This window comes from Ruditapes philippinarum, unplaced genomic scaffold, assembly GCF_026571515.1.
Source record: "Ruditapes philippinarum isolate M1 unplaced genomic scaffold, ASM2657151v2 ctg487_1_1_1_1, whole genome shotgun sequence".
Classification (NCBI taxonomy): Eukaryota; Metazoa; Mollusca; class Bivalvia; order Venerida; family Veneridae; genus Ruditapes; species Ruditapes philippinarum.
Window position 1 is genome coordinate 241,252 of NW_026866805.1, and position 23,972 is coordinate 265,223.

The following is a 23,972-nucleotide window of genomic DNA, read 5'->3' on the forward strand; positions in this document are numbered from 1 at the left end:
ATTATTTTTGAACAGTGATTTTAGCAACCCATATGTTGGGCGTGTCTTTATGTTCCGAGTTTGTTAATTTTGTTGACACACGCTATTGTATATAAAATGACGACCATTTATATATTCATACGTTTTGATTATTAAATATAAATTAATTCAATCATTCACGACTTGCAACGATGGCAGTAGAGTTACAGTAAAATGGAAGGGGCGCATATTGTAGTCTGGTACTGCGCATGTTTGAAGGAGTAAATTCGACCCATAATTTTATTGTATGCAATGCGTCAGTAAATTCGACCCATAATTTTATTGTATGCAATGCGTCAAAAAGAAAAAAAAAACATACAAACAAGATTTCAAGACTTCTCGGGGTTTATTGTCACAGAAAATGCTGTTAAAGCAGGGCAGGAGTGTTGTAAAATGCAGACTGTCTCTGGCCACCGTACTGTAAAAGATTTAATTAGGATTAGTTTTAACATCTCGAGACCCTCTGACATCCTCGCAGACTTCCAGGAATATTGGTGCCAGTCGACACTATTGTGACAGAATAAAAAGAGCAAAGACATTGTTATGGATTTTCAAATTTATTTCATTTCATCACAAGGCATTTAGTCTGTCAAATTTGAAAATATAGTCATTTTACATTTTCAAAACAAAAGTATATCTGCATACAAAAAAGTTTACAAAGAAGTAGCTCTATCAAAATGACAGAATTTAATCAAATGAGATGTACCAACACACAAACAGTGTACAAACAAACAAACAAATCTACAAAATAGAGGCTGCCAGTAGGACAGTACACTCGACTATTTTAACTGTTTAATACTAAAAAAAAAACCCTGGATAATATTAGGACTCTCAAAAGATCAAAGCTATATTCAAAACCCACGCTTTGGCAACTCACCTTAAATTATGATCCCAATTACATGAGTAACGTTTCCAGTGAAAACTTTCAGTTTTTGTGAAGATAATCTTGCATCTAGAACTTAAACCAAAAATTTTCTAATTTGCATGTTCACAAAGTGCTAAAATTAAGTAAAATTCTGTCCCAGAAGTATGGGTCTTGGAAAAAAAGCCTAATCAGTCTGAAAACATGTATGAAATCTTAAGTGAAATTTCAAGTGAATATCTTCTTAGTTATAAAAATTGACATTGCAAGCAAAACTTTAACCAAGTGTAACTAACTATTTATTGAACAGCCAAGCCCAAAATGACCACCTTTATACTCATTTTCATCTGACTGTAGGGGCATTTATTATGCAAATGTAAGTAAAAGAACCTACTTTCATTTTAAATAAACATATGCAAAATTTTGAACAAATATGTGAAAGAAAAGATATTTATGTATTTTTTTTTAAATCATTGAAACTAATTTCTTAGATAGAACAAGGGCAAACCCTAATAAACTACAAGAAACAAATATACATCATGATTCTAAACAGAAATAAATGTCATTCACATTTGAAGGAAAACAAGAAAGACGGAAAAAAACCAGCAACAAAAAAGAGAAACAAACAAAACTAAGAACTATGAATGATACACATATATATCATATATTCTTCATTGCATACACTACATGTATTAAGAAATGAAATTTATCACAAATAATCTCATTTCAAATTTCTTCTCAAACCCATTTCTTGTGTTGACCTGAATTAATAAGAAATCATAATGTCAAAAATATTATTAAAATTAGCAAAAAAACTTTTTACATATTTCTTTATTTCAACAAATATTTATATTCCAATTTCCAATGATTAAATTCAACAATTAAACCTTGACTAATGAACATCATTTCTTAATGTACCATATTAATACAGTCAAAATATTATACAATATTTAATCAGTAATGATCATTTTGCAAACTGTACAATTTAGATTGAGCACCCTAGCTGTGTGAATACAACTTCACACCGAGGAACATATTTCAAAATAAATTTTTTACATTACTTCACAGAATATCACTTGTAAAACTGTTCTAGTTCAAATATTTCATCAATATTGCAACAGTAAATACTTTTATGATCTTGGCCACATGAAACTGTAATCTTACTAAATATCTGACCACTTCACTAGTGTCCCATATTCACTAAATATCACCAATGCCCAAATGTCTTCAACCTCAATTTTCATTGAGCAAAATAATGTTCAAGCAGACAAATGGGTTCAGTTTCCTGCCTAGATCCCAGCTAAACATATATATTTGCTTGCCATTACTGTTTACCCCACTGCACTGATTATGATACATGCAAAACTTGTTTCTTCTCCACACAAAGTTTTACATTTTTTATATTTTTCTTTTGGTGCTTCTCTTTTCATGTACTTATTAATCAAAACATAAATCCGTCGTAACTTCCTGGTACATACTGGTCAGGTTTAACGTGTGTGTAACCTATAACAACAATCATCAACAGATTCCAGTCGGCATTATTTCAGCTTCCTCCTTCAGCATTATAAATGACAATTTCAAACTACATCGTACATTTATTATTCAACACCACATGTCCTACCATTTAACCCTGTAAGTTTTTCTGTTTGTGACGGATTCTCATCTTCAAGGCTGAATTTCACACTTCTTAGACCATTACTTGTCCTACACTAATTGTAAGACTCACATTCAAAATAAAGACCCACATTCAACAATTTCAGACTGGTCCGACATCTTTGATTTTTCACACTTTCTTCTCTTGACTGGTTAACAACATTTTTACATATATTAACTAGACAAGAGCTTCGCTTCACAAAATCACGCCATGCCCAAGTAAAGACATGTAGCACCTTAGCTTTTGACAGTTTTTGGACTGGTTTACTATACTCTGTGAAAAACAGAACCAGTCCAGGAATTTTATCTTCCAACAACGTCCTGTCACAAAATGGCAGTATAGACTTCATGACACCATTTTTGTAGATCTAAAATTCATTGACTATCATGAGTTGCCTTGGTTGTTTAACATTTCTTCTGTCAATGGTGGACCATTAATCCCTGGATGTAAGAAAGTACAATTGTTCCCCATTCTACACTGACCGCTGGCAAAGTGTCGGCATAATACTGAAAAGAACCAAAAATAATTTTCTGCTTAAAAGAAGCTTGTCTGTAGGTGACGGGCTGTAAAATAACAACATTCGCAGTGTTGGGCATTCTTCATGTACTTTAACACTTCCTATTGGTCATCCAGTTTCATTATCTATCATAGTCTCTCAACTAAAGTCCCTAGATAGCATGGGTTTGAGTGTCATTGGATTTTCAGACTATAATTCCAATAAAGCAAGAAAAAAAGCATCTACTCAAAAGTTTTTAGTCTATATAAAAAGAAGTAGTTTCTCTATCTTGGTTAGAATATATACATATCAATGTGCGGATCTTGGGGAGCAGGGTCATGACTGACACTTGGGATTTAGTTTGTATGTAGAACCCTTCTGTGATTTGGATATCAATTGAATATGTTTAATTAGTTAAATTCATGCAAAAACTAGTGAAATGAACTATTGAAATTAACTGCTTTTATGCACAGTAAAGACAAGATTTTTTTTTAAAATAAGTGTCAATAAAACTTTTTTTCATTAACTCACCTCTGAAATTACCTCCCCTTCCTCCTCTAGGGCCTCGACCTTGTCCCTGGCCCCTCATTCCTCCTCGAAACTTTCCTCCCTGTTGTCCCATTGGTGGAGGACCTCCCATGTTTCCTTGAGGACCCCAATTACCTGTAAATATGATAGGCAAAAAGTTTTCATACCTTCCATTTTTAAGGAAAATATAAACCAAAAAATTAAATGATTATCGATAGAAATTTCGTGAATTGAACATTTTCGCAAAAATAAAATGTTTGCTTATTATCTACACTATATTATATCTCATCAGAAATGAAAGTTAAAAATTAGAATTTTGTGACTATTTAAGCTTGCCAATAAGTTCAAGGTGTTTTTTTGCCAAAATGTGACCTCCAGAAAATACCTGATTTCATACAGTACATGTAGAATTAGTATGTACATGTACAGGGGAATATTTCTAATCTGGACTCCAATCACCTTGGTATTTCTAACCAGTGAGAGGCAATTAATTAGAAGTTGGCCCAATGAGCTGCATCCCACAAAATACTCTCCTGCCCCTAACACATCATATTTAGTATTTACACGTTTTTAATATTTTATTGGCTGGTCTGGATCCATGCTGGTCACAAACCCATTATGTTGGTTTTGTTGTGACGCGGCTCAATTAGCCCTGAGCCAGACCAATCTACATAAATTTATAGTCTGACCTTGCAGAGTATGTTTTATATTTTGATTAACAAACAGAAAGAAAATGTAGACTTTGTAACACTCTAGAGAATGAATTTCATTTAATATTAAAATGTCCCCTGTACCAAGATATTAGACAAATGCATATTAAAAACTATTTTTGGAAGAGACCTAAATTAAATGCACTAAAATTTACAGTATTATTTGAATATGAAAATGAGGGTAGTTAAAAGTTTAATGATATCTGTTTTCAAAAGTTTTAATAAAAGAGACAATGCACTGTATCAACAATAACCTAATGTCCACTCACTGTATCATATATATTATATCTATATGATATGTTATTATGAATAAGAATTGACTTTGTAACAGACCTATTTCATGTATACCATGCTTACATCATGTTATTGCTGTTAATATAATATATTTAATGTATATGCATCATATATATTAAATACTAGTTATGTAATAATGAATAAGAATGAACTTTTAATTTATTTCAAGTATATCGTGCCATTGATGTTATGTAACTTCCGACTCTGCAAATGCTGATTGTATTATTACTGTATACTGAATACTGATGGGCATACTGCCTTTGTATGAATAACCGTTTGTATGAATAACCGTTTGTATGAATAACCGTTTTAACCTTTATCTTTCTATGTGTAAAAGACATGTTACCTGGAGGTCCAAATCTGTTTGGTCCAGGCCCTGGACCCATTGGTCTTTGTGGCATGAAACCAGGAGGGGCATTACCCAAAAGCGTTCTTGGACCCATGGGTGGACCGCCTGGAGGCATTCCCATCATGGGCATACCTGGCGGAGGTCCTTGCATCATGCCATCAGGTGGTAAACCTACAATAAATAAAACAACATACATATATACACTAACATCAAAATATGATTTACACTCGGACAGAAAACAATCTTTTCATATTAAAATGTGATGGAGTTATATTTAGATTGCATAGAAGTAATAAAATGTCATTTATTACATACAATGCTGCCATTTGACGATTTAAGAACAATAAGTATATTGTATCCAAATTATCATAAACAATATGCAAATTCAAGGCTGAAATGTAACAAAGTGAAGTGCGAATAACAGGTAAACATGTTCCTGAACAAATAAAAATATTCAAGAAGTTTTTTATGATCCAATGGCCAGAAAATATATCATTGAATACTTTTAAATAAGAATTGATAACATTCACAGGGTTTCATGATCATGGAACAACTAAATACAGGTACATTAAATTTTGTTAGACCTAATACTTAATATTTTCCATTTATAAATTATTAATAACCAGGAGTTTTCATTACGACACCCCCATATATAATAATGGACTGCATTAAAATTGAAGATGTACAAGTTCATTCAGGTAATTTAAGTAGATTTAGCACTATCAACCAAACATTATATTTAGATCTCACAGAAACATTGACAAGACAGTGACTTACCCATTTGTGAGTTCATAATTTGTTGAATTTGCTGTAGCTGCTCGTAACTTTGCTCGTTTCCACCACACTATAAATAGACACATATATTATATAGATATAAGATAATGATATAGACATTTTAACAACTTCTACTCACATTGTCTGAAAATATGGAAGAAGGAAATATAATATTCAATGCTCAAAGATTAGTCAACACTAAAACTGTCGTTTCTGAGACAAAATACTGTTATAAAAGAACTCAAACAAGAGCAGTCAATAGCAGAACATGATCAACTATTCTCAGTGCTTGAGCCTGGGTAATATTGAATAATTTAGATTCAAAAAGGGCCATAATTCTGTCAGAATCCATGATTAGAGTTATTGTCCTTGGACAGTGACCTATTTTGGTCTCAAATATGTGTGTGAAGGTTCAACCCATTCCCTTTTAGTAGTTTTGGAGATACCACCTTGCAAACAAATACTAAACCAAAGTATGATGCCGACACCAGGGTGAGTACAGTAGCTCTCCCTATTCTTCAAACAGTCTACCTAAAAATGTTTTAGTTATTAAAGTGGCCTTCTCTCTTGCATTTAAACTTTTTGTACTGTTCTTCACTATACATGTACCAATAATGATGATAAAAATCTATAAATAAATATGATGTAACTTATTTCCCTTTATTGACTTTATTTTTATAAGGTAAAATTTTACTGATTTTTATTGAACCTGTGGGATTTACAACACATAACTAAGACAAGTTTAATGTACTTAGGTCATATGAAATAATAACATATTTAATATTCATTATGATATCACTTTCACAAACCAAAAACCCCAAACATTCAAAAGTGGCAATGTTTGTTATTTTGGCCATTTTTTTTATGTTTCAAAAATTACTCGGGTAATAAATGAGGACAAGTTTCAATGAACCCTGAGATTTACAGCTTGTAAACAAAAACTTACCATTATATTATTCAAAATCTGTTGAACCTGTGACATCACTGGGTCATTTGGATTACTTTGGGTATTTTGTAAGTGACTCAGTATATTGGCTAGGTCAGGCGGCAACTGAAGCCCTGGGGGTAGATTGAAGCCCCCGGGGCCTGGGGCGGGCGGTTGCTGGGGATTCATAGGTGGCTGGAACAGAGGATCTATTTTGGCTTCCATGGGAGGGACTGCAGCCTTGTTCTGGACAGCCTGGGGGTGACTGTCATAATTATACAGGAATTCTTCACCTCCTGACATCTGAAATGAGACAAAAATAATCTATCAGAAAAATCTGAAAAAAATATCTTAACATTTCTTTTCCCCTTAATTCTCACATTCAATAATTACTACACTTTTTCTTGATTAATTTTTAGGTCTCAAGGTTCTAGCTGTCTATAAATTCTACTGAAATTATGCGATTTATAAACATACACTAATCACAATATAAAATATGTGAACAAAGAAAATCCTGTATGAAAATGGTATTTTATTTCTATAGTCTAGCCAGCTCTGTTCTCCAGCCTACCCATGTTTACAATATGTACCTTTTCACCTTTTTTTTAACTATACATTAATCTATTTTTTGGTATGTCACACCAGGAAAACATTAACATTAGATTTACAAGCAGTAGAGTTTTACATTACTGAAATACAAACTGGTTCCCGTTGAAAAAAAAAAACCTCCAAGGTTAAAAAAACAAACAAAAAAACTTTAAGTTGACAAATAATATGAGCCGCGTCACAACAAAACCAACATAATGCGTTTGCGACCAGCATGGATCCAGACCAGCCTGCGCATCTGTGCAGTCTGATCAGGATCCATGCTGTTCGATTACCAACCCTACTACAATTAGAGAAACTGTTAGTGGACAGCATGGATCCTGATCAGACTGCGCAGGCTGGTCTGGATCCATGCTGGTTGCAAACCCATTATTTTGGTTTTGTCGTGACGCAGCTCAATTATCTAGGTATAAGTTGGGTTTTGAAGTCATATTAACACAGTAAAGGTCAAATCCCAAAACTTTTCAGATTTACTGACTGACACACAAAAAATCAAATTTATATTTTCAGAAAATACCAGGAGACTTGCCTTAGAACAATGACCTTAGATGTTACACCTAGATGCAATCACATTAAACTTCACCTTGATATGTATCTGTTATTAATTATTACCCTTTAACTTTTTTTTTCGCTTTTTTTTTAAACAAATACATCTAAAAATTATTCAAATATGCAAATTTATTTCATCTGTTTGCCCACGTTAAAATCAATCTGTCATTCAGAACAGCTAAACGTGTACACCAATTAACAAAATTACATCGCTTTTATTAGACATCTAAATTTTCCTATGATATATTATCCTGGTATGTTTTCACCAACAGCTTATGTTGATGTAATGTGGTGAGGAATTGAGCGTATAAAACAGAAAATAGGTCAGTCTATCTTAATTACAATCAATCATAAGATACTTCTAAATTACTTCCTCCTATAAATTTGTTTTATCTTTTTGGGCGTTCCATGTCATAAATCTTAAAGAATAAAAAATGATATTAATAAAAAAAAAAAATTAAAAACAAATTGCAATCTGTGTCAAGTTGTCATGGTAATTTTTTGTTACATATCCTTCAATGCTCAAGAGTTATGACCTATTAACATGAGAAAAACAATGCTGTTCTTATTTTCAAAGGAACCTCTGTTATTGTAAGTGGAAAAGGTCAATGACTTCAAATCACTTGACAACCCCCCCCCCCCCCCCCCCAATCTTCATGCAACTTGCCACTCATCTTTGCCGTTCCAATTACCAACAGGGACTTTGGATTTTATCATGTGATGAAGCTATCCAGCTGGAGGATTATGTCTGTGATTTTACTCAGCAGCACATTAAAAAAGAAAAGCCATATGACCTTAACTAAGTGCCAAGGTCATTGGTTAAGAATGTGCTCAAGGCTTGTCAGACATGTTCAATGTCATTTGGTTAAGAATATGCCCATTCTAGGACTGTTAGACAGGGTCAAGGTCATTTGGTAAGAATATTATCATTCTGGGACTAAGTGTCAGACAGGGTCAAGGTCTTTGAGTAGGAATATGATTTTTCAAAGATTAAGTGTTTAAACCTACCTGTCTGTATTTGAATCAACACCTAAGTCTTACTTCTAAATGATTTCTCTATTAATTGACCTTTGTGATAAATTGATAAATGAAATTTGTACACAAATTATTGGTCCTAAAGGTTCATTAGTCTCAAAAACTTTTTTTTTTCTAGTTTGTCATGTTTAAAACCTCGGTGGAAGGTGAGGCCCTTTGCCATGACAATGCAGTAAATGACACTGAAAAAAATTATACAATCATTATACAAGGGTTCACCCCTCATTTGTACATCAGAACCTATTCTAAATTTAATAGACGTATTTCATATTAAACTGATGACTTTGTCCTCTATATTTATACCTCGTAGTTTATTACTTTTATACCAATAAAAGCCACTTTAAACTCTAATAAACATACAATGTAAGAAGGTAATCTGAGGAAAATTTATGACTCTCTCTTGGCATTTAATTTTAATTTCCTCCCTTGACTGAATGCAAATAAGATCTTTTATAATGCATATACATATAGGTCTCTTTCTTTCTATTATTCATAAATACTGGTTATGGACTTAAAAGCAATTTCGAAATAGAATAAAAAAGGTCAGAGGGTGTTTTGACTTCACTACTTGATGTAATTTTCATATCTGATAACAAGGTATGTAAGAAGATTAAAGAACAATAGAGGAAATTAAAACTGAATTGTCCTAGGTATACTAGTGATAAAAATGAAGACAATGAAAATGTCTGTTTTTAACTTTACTGCTTTTAGTAAAATGATGTCATGATAATGATGATGATAATAATGGTGATAATGATAATTATGATGATATCAATAATAATAATAATAATAATGATGATGATGATGATAAAAATCAGGATAACAATGATGATGATGATGATAAAAATCAGGATAACAATTATGATGATGATAATAATAATAATGATAATGATGATAATTTTTGATGATAATTATAGATGAAGTCAAACAATCACATTATTTGACTTTTATTCAGAATATTTATACCTACTTACCTGCATACAAAGGGTGTAAGGGACATTTTGTGATATTATACCTTATCCTAAATGGATTAAGCAAGTTTATAATGATGATAACTCTTACACTATAACCATGCATCCGCTATTCATAAATTGTGTGTCCGTCTTTAGCAACTGATAATCTATGGGGACCGTTGTGATAATTTGAAAGCATCTACCGTTATATGATACTGATGATGATGATGATGATAATGATGATTATAAAGCAGATGATGATGACGATGATGCAAACTAACATTGAACAAAATTATACATTGAAAAAAAAAACTGTAAAAAATCCACCAGCTGAAATTCTGACATATTATCTATATTCTTTACTAATTAATTCCTTGTGTGTATGCAAGAACGTTAACTGTGCAAGAAAAACGAATCTAACTTTTCAATGAAAGAAGACAAATTCTGGTGATTTTGTACAGAAAGAAAAAAAATGAAAAGAATACAAAATAAAGATTAACAATCATTCAAACTAAGAGAACTAAACAAGTTTCCTACTCTTTGTTCAATTTTCCTTTTGTGTACAACAATATGTAAAAATCTCCTAAACATTTCTATCATCAGGTCGGGCTGTAAATGGTATAAAAATTTAACATATAAATAGGTCCTGATATTTATAATTATGGCTGCCACTTGTATCAAGGGAGCTAATTATTGTATTAATAAACCATAAACATCACAGTAATAAACCATGCAATATTATCAAAACATGATTCATTAAATGTAGAATCAAGTATCTATTTCTAAATTCTTATAAGTTCATAGTGAAAGAATTATTTTCAAATAGTTGACTACAGCCAGTTGTTAAGTAATTTACTGGACATCATTTGGTTAATAGTTATAAAATCTGACGTTGTATTATGTGACAGTACCATCTTTTCTGGGCAATCAATAAATCCACACCTCTTTGGAAAACTGATTTTTATTTGAAAATTGAATAAACTGACATCAGCTTTAGTTATTGAAGCATTGGTAAAGGTCCTGCTCTGCGTGGACAAATGAAAGAGTGAGGTAGATAAATGGAAGGTAAAAAAACTCAGCTCATATCCCCTGTACTGAGAGGGAAAAAGGTACATTTTTCATTTCTTTCTCTCAAAGGACACATACCAGATTTCAATATTTTAAAATTGTAATATTTTTAAATAGGGGAAGAATTCCACCAGCACAAAATACTCGAAAGGGTGTGAGAAACTATATTGCATTTTACAGTAAAGAGTTACAGAACAAAACATTGTAACAAAGTACTCCCAATTGGATATATTCATGCTATATATTTCTTACAAAGCGACAAAGAATTTCCCCATTTAGGCGGGACAAAACTTAGTAAATACCTGCATCATAAAGCAAGTTTTTATATCGTAACAAAATAAAATCTTACATCATCAACCGGAATAATTTTCGGCTCCTGCGGTTCCTCGTGTTCGGGATCCGGTTCCTGTGGATTGTCGGGGAGCATGTTTCGGTTGAAGAATAAAGCCTGTAACACGCTCTGTTCCCGTAGTTTCTGGATTGTCTTCTCTTTACTGTCTTTACCGTAATCAAATACCTTGTAACCCTCAACAATCTTTGGTCTGTACCACTGTTAGCAAAAAATTATTTATTTAATACACTCCAAATATTGAAAAATCTTCTCTTTATATAATGATGTTCTTTTTTCTTCATTTTAAAAATTTTAATGAATACAAATACCTTTGTTAAAGTTAAGTAATTGAGTTGTCTCCCTTAAAACAAACTCAAACATAATGTAAATCTAGTGCCAAAAAACTATTCCAAATACTCATGAATAAATAATACATAATAAATTTACACTAAGCATATAACTTATAAACTTACAATTCAAACTTGCAAGTTGTAGAAGAATCTGATTGTTTTTTCCTCTCTATTTTGAGCTATCATTTTATTCATTATTAAGGGTGTTTTTTTTTCTTTCTTTTTTTTAAAGATTTAATAATAATCAAGTGTCATGCTATGAAAAATTAGCTATATTCTTGTTATATTTTATATTGTGTATATTAAATAAGTGAGTGAAATATTTGTATTGAATTTCATTTTAAATTTTATTTTTGTATTTTCTGATTTCAAAATTAGGCATACATTTATAAATGATAAAACTAAATTATACACTTTTTTCTTTGTTAATTCTCAAGTACATTTATGTGGTCAATTAGAATGTCTTAAACAGGTGACATGTTGTTACAGAGAAGCCAACGTGCTAAAAACCTTTTACACCAGACAAAGAATTGCAAAATGCTTGTTATATTAACATCTGTGATAAACTTTATTCTTTTAAAAACATAGACAATTAAATTTCTTGATAGTGATTACAAAATATGTAAGTTATTTCTAAAGTATTTTCAGAATTAAGCCAGATCTTGTAGTTCCGCCTCTCCAGAAATAATGTTTAATTATTGGTCAACTAAGTTAAACCAATGGACAGTGAGAGAACCCCTTAAAAGATCCCTTTTCCAGCTGGCAGTATCATTCTGCCTGATTATAAGTATATGTGTTTACAAATCAAATAAAAACTGGAAAAGTGGATTAAACTTTCTTATATTTTTATATCTAGATATTCCCCATTGTGAAAGATTCTGCCCCGATAATCGAAAGCAGAACACAAGGATGATTAAATAATGTACTTACTGTAATTTGTTCCTGCATGTGATCATTCTTCATTCTTACACTTGACTCAAAAGCCTAGAAAAACAGTAAATATAACTCTTAAGTTGTTAAATTTGTGCAATGAGTTTGCTAGGTTTTCAATAACACAGTCTGTTCAAAGTTTTAAGAAATTTCAATATAAATATACAAAAGTTGAGCTTCCAAAGATATAATGTTTGGTCAGAGTGCCCGGGCAGACTGCACGGGCATGCAGGTTAACCTGGCTCTATCATGATGGTGTAAAAAGCTAGTCACTTTTGACTCTAAAAGTGTAAGAGTTAAAACCAAAGATGGGCGGTTTATCAACAGCATTAATACATACCCTCCTATCTGCCATCATTTCATTTCTTTGAGCTTGGTTGAAATCTTTGGGTCTATTAACATTCACTGTAATTAAGATAAAAAATAAAAAAGATTAAAATAACTTCACATTAATTATACATATTTTTACAAATTACATGTACTCAAAAATTACCTTGAATCACAATGTAAACAGAGAAATTATAAAATCATATTATGATGTCATAAAGGTTGTGCATAAACTCACCTCACAAAAAAATTAATAAAAATAATTCAAATAATTCAAAACCATTACCAAAAGCAAAATTAAATAGAAAATGTGTTTGCCAAAAATATTTTAAACAAAATCATATTTTTAGTTTCATTTGACCACTATCAAAATAGATGATAAATAAATGAATAAATGAATGAATGAATGAAAGAAAGAATGAATGAATGAATGAATGAAATGAATGAATGAATGAATGAATGAATGAATGAAATGAACGAATGAGATTGATTTATTAACCTCTTTCATCTTCATCCATCTCAAAATAGAAAATTTCTTTAATTTCATTATCATCCTTCCATGTAACTGATTTCTTCTTCTTCTTTACTTTGGTAGCACCAGTTGTCAACAACCCTTTCGATTCTTTCCCTGCAGACGACAATTCTGGTGACGGACTTCTGTCTTCCACCTTCTCAACTTCTGCTAAAAAAGAGTATATTAAAGCTTATATATTAAAGTTGCATGTCTCTGGAGTAAATAGTTCTCCATAAAATTATTCATTTTATGGGTATCATAAAATTATTTATTTGAGGGGTATAATAAAATTATCCATTTTAGGGGTATCATAAAACTATTTATTTGAGGGGTATAATAAAATTATCCATTTTAGGGGTATCATAAAACTATCCATTTTAGGGGTATCATAAAATTATCCATTTTAGGGGTATCATAAAACTATCCATTTTAGGGGTATCATAAAATTATCCATTTTAGGGGTATCATAAATTATCCATTTTAGGGGTATCATAAAATTATCTATTTTAAGGGTATCGAAAAATTACCCATTTTAGGGATATCAGAATACAAATTATGTTTTAAAGTCCTTTGTTCGACAGAACAGAGTCCAGTCAGAGTGACTTCCTGTTAACAATATTGGCTATTAGTATTAACAGGTGGCAAAGGCTTATCACTTTCAGCTCATTCATTCTACAGGTTAATATCTTCAAAAGTGTACAAAGTAATTTATTATTATGAAAATGTATTTTTCTTTTCCTCTTTTTTTTGTTTGTTGTATAACAAATGAACTTTTTCTTTGTCTAAAGTTTTGCCAAGGTTGCCAAAGTTTCACATTGCTATATAAATCTTACTCTTGCCTTGGTAATAAATTTTCCCCGTAAAAAATTCAACAAGTATAATCTATCATACTATAAAATATCTGTTGTTTTTTTCTCAGCTTAATGCTTATATCTGTACTGCTTTAAAACAAATACAAATATAAATTAAGCTATTGAGGAATGGCGACTGGTGACTATGGGTGAAGTGGTTGGCAAACCATTGAATGGTTTACTGTAATTGTTGGGTGTTGGGCCATTGTTTTCTGTTACTGTTGTATAATTAACACTACATGAAAGTGTATGTATAACTGGATAGGTGTATAATGACATTTTCCAGCATCAATGCAAGCATTAGAAAATTTAGTTGGCTGAACAGAATGTTATCCAGATCAGAATGGATTATCCCCCTTAAAGGTTATAGGAGCCGCATCATGACAAAACCAACATAGTGGGTTTGCGACCAGCATGGATCCAGACCAGCTTGCGCCTCAACACAGTCTGATCAGGATCCATGCTGTTCGCTTACAAACCCTATAACAAGTAGAGAAACTGATAGCGAACAGCATAGTTCCTGATCAGACTGCACGGATGCGCAGGCTGGTCTGGATCCATGCTGGTTGCAAACGCACTATGTTGGTTTTGTCCTGACCCAGCTCATATATCTCTTATATGATCATTATAAAATTAACAGTGAATTTTGTATTATATCATGGTCAATCATTGAAAGAGTTATAATACAAATGTCTCTGCTATCTAACACTTAATGAAAATTGAACAAAAATAGAATAAAATGTTCCAGAATAAAATAGTATGCTGCTAATTAACTATTTTCAACACTTTTTCAATTATTTTGTGGAAGCACAATTCGCTCTTAGGCCACTATACAAGCATATTTCTTCCAAACTGGTATTTTGGTTAGTATTCTTTTTTCGTAGTTTCAAAACAATACATTATGCAGCAGGCAGATATATAGCTTTACACACATACCATGATATTATTAACCTTATATACAAATTGCTTGATTAGGGGACCACACATGATATTAATGTGCAGTGTCAAAACCACAAATATATCACCAGTTTTTAACATAATCGTCTCCTAAACCATGTTCAGAAAGTGTGACATTATCTATTTAACAATGTCACACCTGCTAATGGCTCAGCTACTAATTTATGCGTATTTTAACACTTGTAATTAGTTGAAACTTTCATGTGATCGTGTAGGCATCTGTAAGCATACAGGAGTGAAGTAATTGTTATCTCAGGATTCTAGTGGGTGTCATAAATAATAATTAACACTGGACATAAATCATTCGAGGATTTTCAACAACCTTTTTTTTGTGTAATTCAACTAAGATACCATATTGTTTCTTATCTATTAGCATTACTTTTTTTATAAGCACCGCCACTTACCCCACCAATCCCTTTTGCTTAATTCACAAATAAGCCATTCAAATTTAATTCACAAATAAGCCATTCAACTTTAATTAATTATTATCGTTATAATTTTATAGGAATATAACTGCCTAACTTAAAGAAAAATAGAAGTAATTAAACTTAGCCAAACCCTGAAAAAATATTTATGTCCGAGTTATTATGCTCATTTTATCCCTGTCCAGTTAAATTAGAAATAGATTTCAAAAGATTGATTTCTATAATAGTGACTGACCAATAATTTATAATGAAAATTGTTTAGGATAAAATTAAAAACTACCTTAGTTTAAAAAGAAAAAAAGACTGCCCCACTCTTTTTAAAAAATCCAATGCTAACTAAACATTCTGAATATTTATAGAAATTTCCTAGGGTCAAGTGGATTCTTGAGTATTTTACCATAGTAAGCTGTAGAATTAAACAAAGTCTTTCACCTGTGCACTAATCATTTACACTTGTATGAAGGTATTGCACTTTAATTAACTCATTTTTAACAATTAAATTTTTTTTAGCAATTAATTTTTCATCTGACATCTAAGTCTGATATTAGTACTAGAAGTATCTCAGAGTTTCAACAAACCTGGCTTATTCTCCTTCTCTTCAGACGGCTCAGCTTTTATTTCAGCTTCATCATTAGTTTCATTGGTAGGGTTGGTAATTTTCTCTTCCCCTTTTGTTTCCTCAGCATTGTCCTCTTGAGTATCTTTGTAAAACTGGTGAAATAATAATGATAATTATGTTATCAAATGATAATTTTGTGGAACTGGTGGAAAGTAATGATAATTAGGTTTTGAAATGATAATTTTGTGGAACTGGTGAAAAGAAATGATAATAAGGTTACAAAATGATAATTTTGTGGAACTGGTGAAAAGTTATGATAATTAGATTTTGAAATGATAAGTTTGTGGAACTGGTGAAAAGTAATGATAATTAGGTTTTGATATGATAATTTTGTGATTTATGATAATTTTGAAAAGTAATGATAACTAGGTTATGAAATGATAATTTTGTAAAAGTAATGATAAACTAGTCAAATGATAATTAAACAAAAATTATGAGTAAGGTATGATAATTTTGTAAAAGTTCTGATTTAGTGGTTAAATAATAATTATTTGGTTAAAAAAAATGATGATTTGTTTACAATAATAAGTTAGTGACATTTATGACAATTTGGTCAAAATATGATAATTTCATTAAATAATGAAAATTTCATAGAAGCAAAGATAATTTGATTAAATAATGATAATTTTGTTAAATAATAATTCTTTTGTTAAATAATGATAATTTTGTTAAATAATGACAATTTAGTTAAATATCGAGATTTTGTTAAACAATGGTAATTTTGTTAAATAATGACAATTTATGTAAATAATCGTGACTTTGTTAAACAATGATAATATAGTTAAATAATGGAGATTTTGTTAAACAATGATAATTTTGTTATATAATGATGACCTAGTTAAATAATGATAATTAAGTTAAATCATGATAATATGACTGCAGTAGTAAGGCAAAAGTGATTGGAAACCATTTGTCAATGAAGGCACCCTAAAATATATTAGACTTACTGATGGAACTGTTGGAAGATTCTTGGCAATTGCAGATGTGGGTGAAATAGGGCTTGGGGGAGTAGTTGGTGGCACGCCTGAATTTGAACTTTTGCTTGGAGGAGTGGCTGTTGCCCCGGATAATCTACGTTTTTTCTTCAGAGCACCGTACGGTCGTCCAACATCTAAACTATTCATGAACCCTGAACTCTCGTGTATAACATGATTGGCTGAAAACATGAAGAGATATTTCGTGTATGAAGTTTATACGTTTTAAGGATTATGAACCCCGATAGATTAACAAATACTGGCTAAGGTCGTGTAATATTGTAATAACGCCCGGAAAATTGCTCTCGCCTCTTATCTACAGTTTACATATACTTATTTACAATTTTGTTGTCTGAAAGCATGTTTTCCATTGTAATGTCGGAGAAATATATAAATATGGCAGCTTGCAATTTTATGTTCATTCTAAATATCATCTGTCACTTTATTCTTTATCAAGAATACAATTTTGAATAAAATATACCAAAATTTAAAATGGTTGCAACTAAAATGTACAAGATATAACCTTTTTGTACTAAGCTTACACAGTATGTGTTATTACAACTTGCAAATAATGTTTTTTTTTCTAATCTAAAGATTGTTTTTGAATATAAGATTAGACAGTATTATAAAACAAACAAATTAATTACTGCATCAATATCATATTCTTAAGAAAACTAATGTAAAATTTGGCAGAAGGAAACAGTTGAACCATGTATTATGTTCTCTGATATATAATTTACATGCTACAAATAAGATATAAGTAAATACGACATTTTCTACATAACAAAATAAAATATTGTAATGTTACACATGCTTACGCTTTGGTCTTGCGGGTATGATTTTTATTTTTCCATGAATTTCTCCAGGGGACTGTGGTGAATTTGAAGAAGTGGAGCTCAATGACGATGACGTTGATGGTGATGGAACACTCAATGGTGGTGGCATATTTGGTCTTGAACGCTTGCTTGGTAACTCAGACTTTATATCAGACCTGCATTGGACAGAAATCAATTTAATGTTCGAGAAAATATATTTATACAAGAATGATTTAAAAAAAGATAACAAAAGACACATTATGTAAGATATCTTTTACGAGTATTTTTCATATCGTAATTTTAAAGTTAAATCTGGCTCTAATCTAACAAACAGACAGCTGTTAAGAAAGTTCTAGTAACAGGATCATTTATAATTATTTAAAACACAAAAAAACGTGCAAGAAAAGCAAAGAAATCGGTTTATGTATCTGTGAAAATGAAAACTGGTCAACAGCTGGTATTGATCTTTTTCAGCTCTTTCTAACAATAATAAAACTATAACGGCAGCCAATAATGAAATGGAATAAACCCCTTGACAAATGCTGAATTAGAAATTTAACTAGCATTAACCATTACCATAATCTATTAAGACCTATACCCTAAATCCCTTACAACTTCCACCTTATCCCACCCACACCTGACCCTGGTTTTAATAAATACAATGTATAGCTGTGAAAATTTTTTAAACACTCGAGACTTATCATGACAAGATTTGCAACATATTGTTCTTTCAAAATCACTTTATTGATTTTGGCCGAGCCATTATAATAATATCAAAGAAGAGTTTCCGTTAAGACGATGAAGGAATATTTGACCATATAATTTCAAATTCAATTTCACAGCTTAAACTGGTCGGGCTTTTGAACAATCAGTAAAAAGCCCAACAATGACGTGAAGACCATTTCTCGAGTTCAAGACCCCTCTGTACAAGGCGATAAACTCAGTGCCAGACAAATGCTTAGCCGAAAGTGTCCATTTTATTAAACAAAATTTCCAGATTTTTTTTCACCAAATATGTGCCCTCAATTAACAATATTCTCCTTCATATATAAATTCCTTACACTTATCAATGACAATATCCCTTAGAAGATTTATTCCATTTCACTGATTAAGACAAAGAATACATAAATAAATATGGTACGGTTCCATTTTGTATGGCAGTTCTTACCCAGTTCGTTTTGGGATAGGCTTAGTGAGATCAGCATTTTTGGGCAGTTTTGACAGGACACTAGCTTCTTCCAGACCTGAGGGGGTAAAGTAAGAGAGAAAAATATTAATTTCACTTATATATAGAGATAATATAACAAACACACATTATATATATTCCGTCTTTATTGTTTATTGTCAACAACATTTTATATAATATAACATATAAAATATATGTAACATATAAAATATACATATGTAAAACTTGTGTAAATTTGTTAAATATCACATTATTTTGTAAATAAGAACACATCTGGTACATATTTGCTTAAATTAACCTATACATCAAATAAACTCCATATCAAAAACAGTAGTCTTAGAAATACATAATAACAATAATCTTTTATCATTAAAATAACATAACAATAATTGTTGTAAATGATTGTAACGATGCCCATAGAAGTTTAATGAGGGAATTTAGAACTACCCATTTTAATTTAGAGGAAGTATTTTTTGTTCTTGTTTTCAAATGTATCTTTTTTGCCAAAAAAAGGGAAGTAATCCATGGTTTGTACATAAAGCATTGTTGTGCATTCTGCCTCTGGCTTTTTTCTGGTGGCATAGAAATGTCAGTAGTAAACATTTTTTTAGAGTCTTATACATTATGCAATTAGCTTTATTAAGTATATACAACTTTCACTTTGAAATATGAAAAAGTATCATGTTATCTAATAAATTTGATATTACATGTATAATCAACAAAACTGAAATCTTTTATTTTCTTCCGGCTTAGCTTTCAAAGGAAACTTTTATTAAAGTAGCAAACCTCGAATTCACCCCCTCCCCTCTCCAAAGATATTAGAAAAATATTTTAAATCAATACACGTAGTTGTCCATTGTCAAAGGTTCACATAAAGTGATCAACAAAGCATAGCATGAAAATATGCAAAGACTGAAGTATCACTTTTTATTGAGGAACAGAAAAAAAATGGTTAAACAAATTTCCGACGTACATGTATCTTACATAGGACATGCAAAGAATCACAAATCTTAATATGTCTTAAAGTTAAGAATTTTCTTAAACACTTCTTCTGCTCAACTTGTATATAGGGTATGCCTTGATTTGAATGTGGAATAGTCCATTTGAAAATAAAGGAATTTCAGTCTCAAGTAACAAACATTGAGGTACCAACAGTATTGTGACTATTGTTAGATTGAGACTGCGATGATGGACAGGCAGGCCTAGCTCTATACTGATAACTAAGGCTTACAACTTTCAATTTCAGTAAGTTATGGGTAAATGGGATTTAAAAAATAATAAAATTGTTCACTTATCTGGAGGAATGCCACTTTAAAGTACCTTAATTGATAAAGTAGTATTTACTACATAATTTTTATTATACATATCTCCCTTAACCACTTACTTCCCTTGTCATTAGATTCATTGCAAAGATTTAGTCTTTATTAAAAAAAATTTTTTTTATCTTTTTATACAAAAAAAATAAATAAAATAATACTCTGCTCTGATGAACTATTTCTATAGAAATCGAATAACAAATAACAATACATCTAGTTCTGACCAGGTCTATATCATAAAATAATAATATGCATAGAAATATTACACACAAAAACAACAGTATTTTTATTAATTTTAAAAACTCATATATTTTTTCATAATTTCAATCAAATAACTATAAAATTTCATAAATAAATATCTATGAAATGAAAATGAGTGACATAAATTGTTGACTTATTGTAACTTTATTTAAAGAAATAATTTCATACAATCTAGCAATGCCTTGTGTTTCTATTAACTTACTATATTGTAATTTTTTCATCGTATAGACTTGTATCATTGTGTTGATGGAACGGACATTTTTATTTTCACAGATTTCAATATTAAAATATAAATGTGAGTGGTCAATAACACAGAATTTGTCCGGACAAGGAAATTCACAAAGTCAGACAGACCTTGATCAAAACTGGAGTCATTTTTTTTATCAGGAATGATTGCAGTGTCACAATTATTTTTTTTCAAGGCCTTATAAGACCCATTTTGTAATGACTATAGAAGAATTTTTTGTGTCCCTCCTTAAAAACAAAAAGAATCATTTATCTTATTATCAAAGTCTCAAATTGCCAGTCAATGTTTCAACTTTTTCTCAACTGTGACAGACAAAGAGTAAATCATAAAATTCATCTTGCTTTCAATACAGAATTTTTTTTTTCACACCTTCAGCTGTTGTTTACTTTTTATATTTTGTATAATGGCAATAGGTATAGAGTCATTTCATAGTTAAAACACCACCCTGTTGACTGAACAACCAACAATCTAACTATAAATAATAATAACACCATTTAGATGATTAAAAAACCAACAGTATGGCTAATGAACACCATTATGGCTTAAAAAGCCAAAAATATGGCTAAAACACCATCCAGATGGCTGAAAAAAATCATCAGTATGGCTAAAACACCACATTGATGGCTAATTACCAACAGTATGGCTAAAACACTAACCATATAAAAGCATTTACTTTTTATATTTTATTACATCTGCAATTAACCTGGAAATTTACAAATGAAATCTACCACAATTGAGAACATGTATGCTTCCTGGTCAAAAGAGGTAGGATTAAAAAAGATTTACAGATTAAACAGGTGTGCCCAATTAACATTGTATACATAAACTGATATTCCAAAATTTTCATTGGTCAATTTTCACAAACAGGAACATATATTGTACTATTGTCGTGCATTTTAATATCTGAATTTATTGAGCATTAAATTTCACAGGCCAAACTAAATTATTATTTTGTATTTTGTAGAAAAGAAAATTTCTGTCATTGTTTCTCTATGCATGTGACTTTATTTTAAAGGACAACATTTTGAAAATTAGATTTAATGGTTTTTATTCATAACTGTCTCAAGGCACATTTCCCATTTTATTTACAGTAATTTAAGTAAGCCTGCACTGTAAAGGTAATATTACAGCAAATTTCTCAGTTCTATTATTAAAGCAAGACCTCAGATGCGCTCCACACACTACTTCATGCAGAATTGGCCACTTGAGTACAGCCACCAACCTTCCACAAGCTAGCTGCATAGCTTCCTCACATATAAGAATTCATAATCTGTCAGGCCTGGTCCCTGGCACAATTTAAACCAACAGCTGCAAGGGCAAAGTTGCAAGTGAATTTAAGTTGGCAACAATTACAAGCTACCCATACTAAAGCTATTCAACCCTTGCTCCACTAAATACAATTGTATATTAAATGGGCTTGTCCATATTTCAATCTGGACAAAACCATTCTTCATTTTTAGGGAGAGTTTCAAAGTAAGTAATGAACGAATAGCAAACAGTGCAGACAGCATGGATGTGCCATCTTATCTTGGTCTGCACTGTTTTAATTGGTAAAAACAGTTGCTCCAAGCAAGCTTAAGATTAATATGGTGTAGTATAGTAATTATATTCTCATCTTACTGCAGTAATGGGTTAACCCCTTATATAATTTACTAGGAGTTAATATTTTACTGCACTAAGGTGATGATATGTGTTTACTTGTGTTACATTAAATAGCTAAATGCCTTTTAGGAAAACACAAGAGATCAATAATATTTTACCACAGGCTGTGTATTTCTATATATAAGTCAAGTAGATATTACCGTAATATTCCTCAAATATGTATCAATCACAATATACATACCATATATTTTCTAAAATTATAATTTTACTTCACAAAAAATACTAAAGTTTTTTTTTTCATTCTTTTACCTTTCCTTAAAGAATATGACATTTAAATAGCTAAAATTTCTCGATTGCCTTGTCCGTTGATTTGTTAGCTGTCTGATGTTAATTCACTGGGTTTTCAGCACAAGGAATTTTAAATGAGTTACTATCTGTAACAGGGCCTTACAGCATAAAAGTGCATGCTCACCTGGCTCTTTAGTAGTACATGCAAATATATATAATTCTTAATGTGCAAAAAATGTTTATAAATCATTTTTATTTTTACTAAAATTTGCGTTTCAAAGCTATATTTTAAAGTATTTTCCTTATTTTATAATATTTTCCTTAAGATTATTAAAGCTATATTCTTTAATATTTTCCTTAGAAGATTATTTAATTTTTTTTAAATTTTTATTATTATTGAAAATTTTATCAATTTACTACTTCAGTGCTGTTTGTATATACTATTTATTTCGCATGCTCCAATGCCTCATGCATATTGCCGAGTCATGAATATTTGAGAAAAATACTCATTAATGTTAATTTTGAAAACTTGTAAGATTTAATGCATGACGAAATGATTCTTTAACTTGCTTAACAGGTAAAGGGAGGTAACCAGTACAAAACAAGTTTAAATGTACTGAGTTGACAGCTTAATGACAGTTTGTAAGAGTTTAACCCATTTCTTATCTAACAAAGATCGATTGAATGACTTGTCAGAATAATTAAAACATTTAAACATATCTCTACATTGTTCTAGGGTGAGTCAGAATCAAAACAGAAGTGGCACACTAAGTACTAACTAATTAAAATTTTCTTCCTGTCATACATTACCGTATAAATTCCAGTAAACAGTTAAATGCACAACTTATTAGACTGTTACCATAGTGCATCTGCAGAATGGCCTTAACCTTGATTGAATTTAGTAGGTTAATAACTTCACCTTTACTGCTTTTGTGTAATGGCCAAGTCTACTTTAAACTTGGGCCAGTCCATTGTTTGTTTCACCTTTACCATACTGTTTTTGTGTTCATGGCCCTGTCTTAGATTGAATTTGGAACAGTACATTGTTAGTTAAACCTTTATCTTATTTGTGTAATGGCCCCTTCCTAGGTTGAATTCAGAACAGTCTTGCTGGTTTAACCTTTATCTTACTGCCCTCTTTTTTTACATGTCAGGAAA

At 30.9% G+C, this 23,972-nt stretch overlaps 1 protein-coding gene across 3 annotated transcripts in view; it reads right to left on the minus strand.

The window, feature by feature from the left end:
- Positions 1 to 556: 556 nt before the first annotated feature.
- Positions 557 to 23,972, minus strand: part of LOC132733776 (serine/threonine-protein phosphatase 1 regulatory subunit 10-like) — a 46,784-nt gene continuing 23,368 nt past the window's right edge. The window contains exons 7-20 of one of the 3 annotated variants that reach the window (XM_060720458.1): positions 19,083 to 19,158; positions 17,918 to 18,090; positions 17,073 to 17,281; positions 16,085 to 16,217; positions 13,259 to 13,438; positions 12,773 to 12,837; positions 12,433 to 12,486; positions 11,171 to 11,371; positions 10,291 to 10,362; positions 6,632 to 6,913; positions 5,689 to 5,755; positions 4,909 to 5,082; positions 3,562 to 3,693; positions 557 to 3,040 (exon numbers count right to left, since the gene is read on the minus strand). In XM_060720458.1, coding sequence (XP_060576441.1) covers positions 2,919 to 3,040; positions 3,562 to 3,693; positions 4,909 to 5,082; positions 5,689 to 5,755; positions 6,632 to 6,913; positions 10,291 to 10,362; positions 11,171 to 11,371; positions 12,433 to 12,486; positions 12,773 to 12,837; positions 13,259 to 13,438; positions 16,085 to 16,217; positions 17,073 to 17,281; positions 17,918 to 18,090; positions 19,083 to 19,158 — 1,940 coding nt within the window. In that variant the 3' untranslated portion in view covers positions 557 to 2,918. Of the gene's footprint in view, positions 3,041 to 3,561; positions 3,694 to 4,908; positions 5,083 to 5,688; positions 5,756 to 6,631; positions 6,914 to 10,290; positions 10,363 to 11,170; positions 11,372 to 12,432; positions 12,487 to 12,772; positions 12,838 to 13,258; positions 13,442 to 16,084; positions 16,218 to 17,072; positions 17,282 to 17,917; positions 18,091 to 19,082; positions 19,159 to 23,972 lie in introns of all 3 variants that reach the window. The other 2 variants (XM_060720457.1, XM_060720459.1) reach the window with 2 other exon arrangements.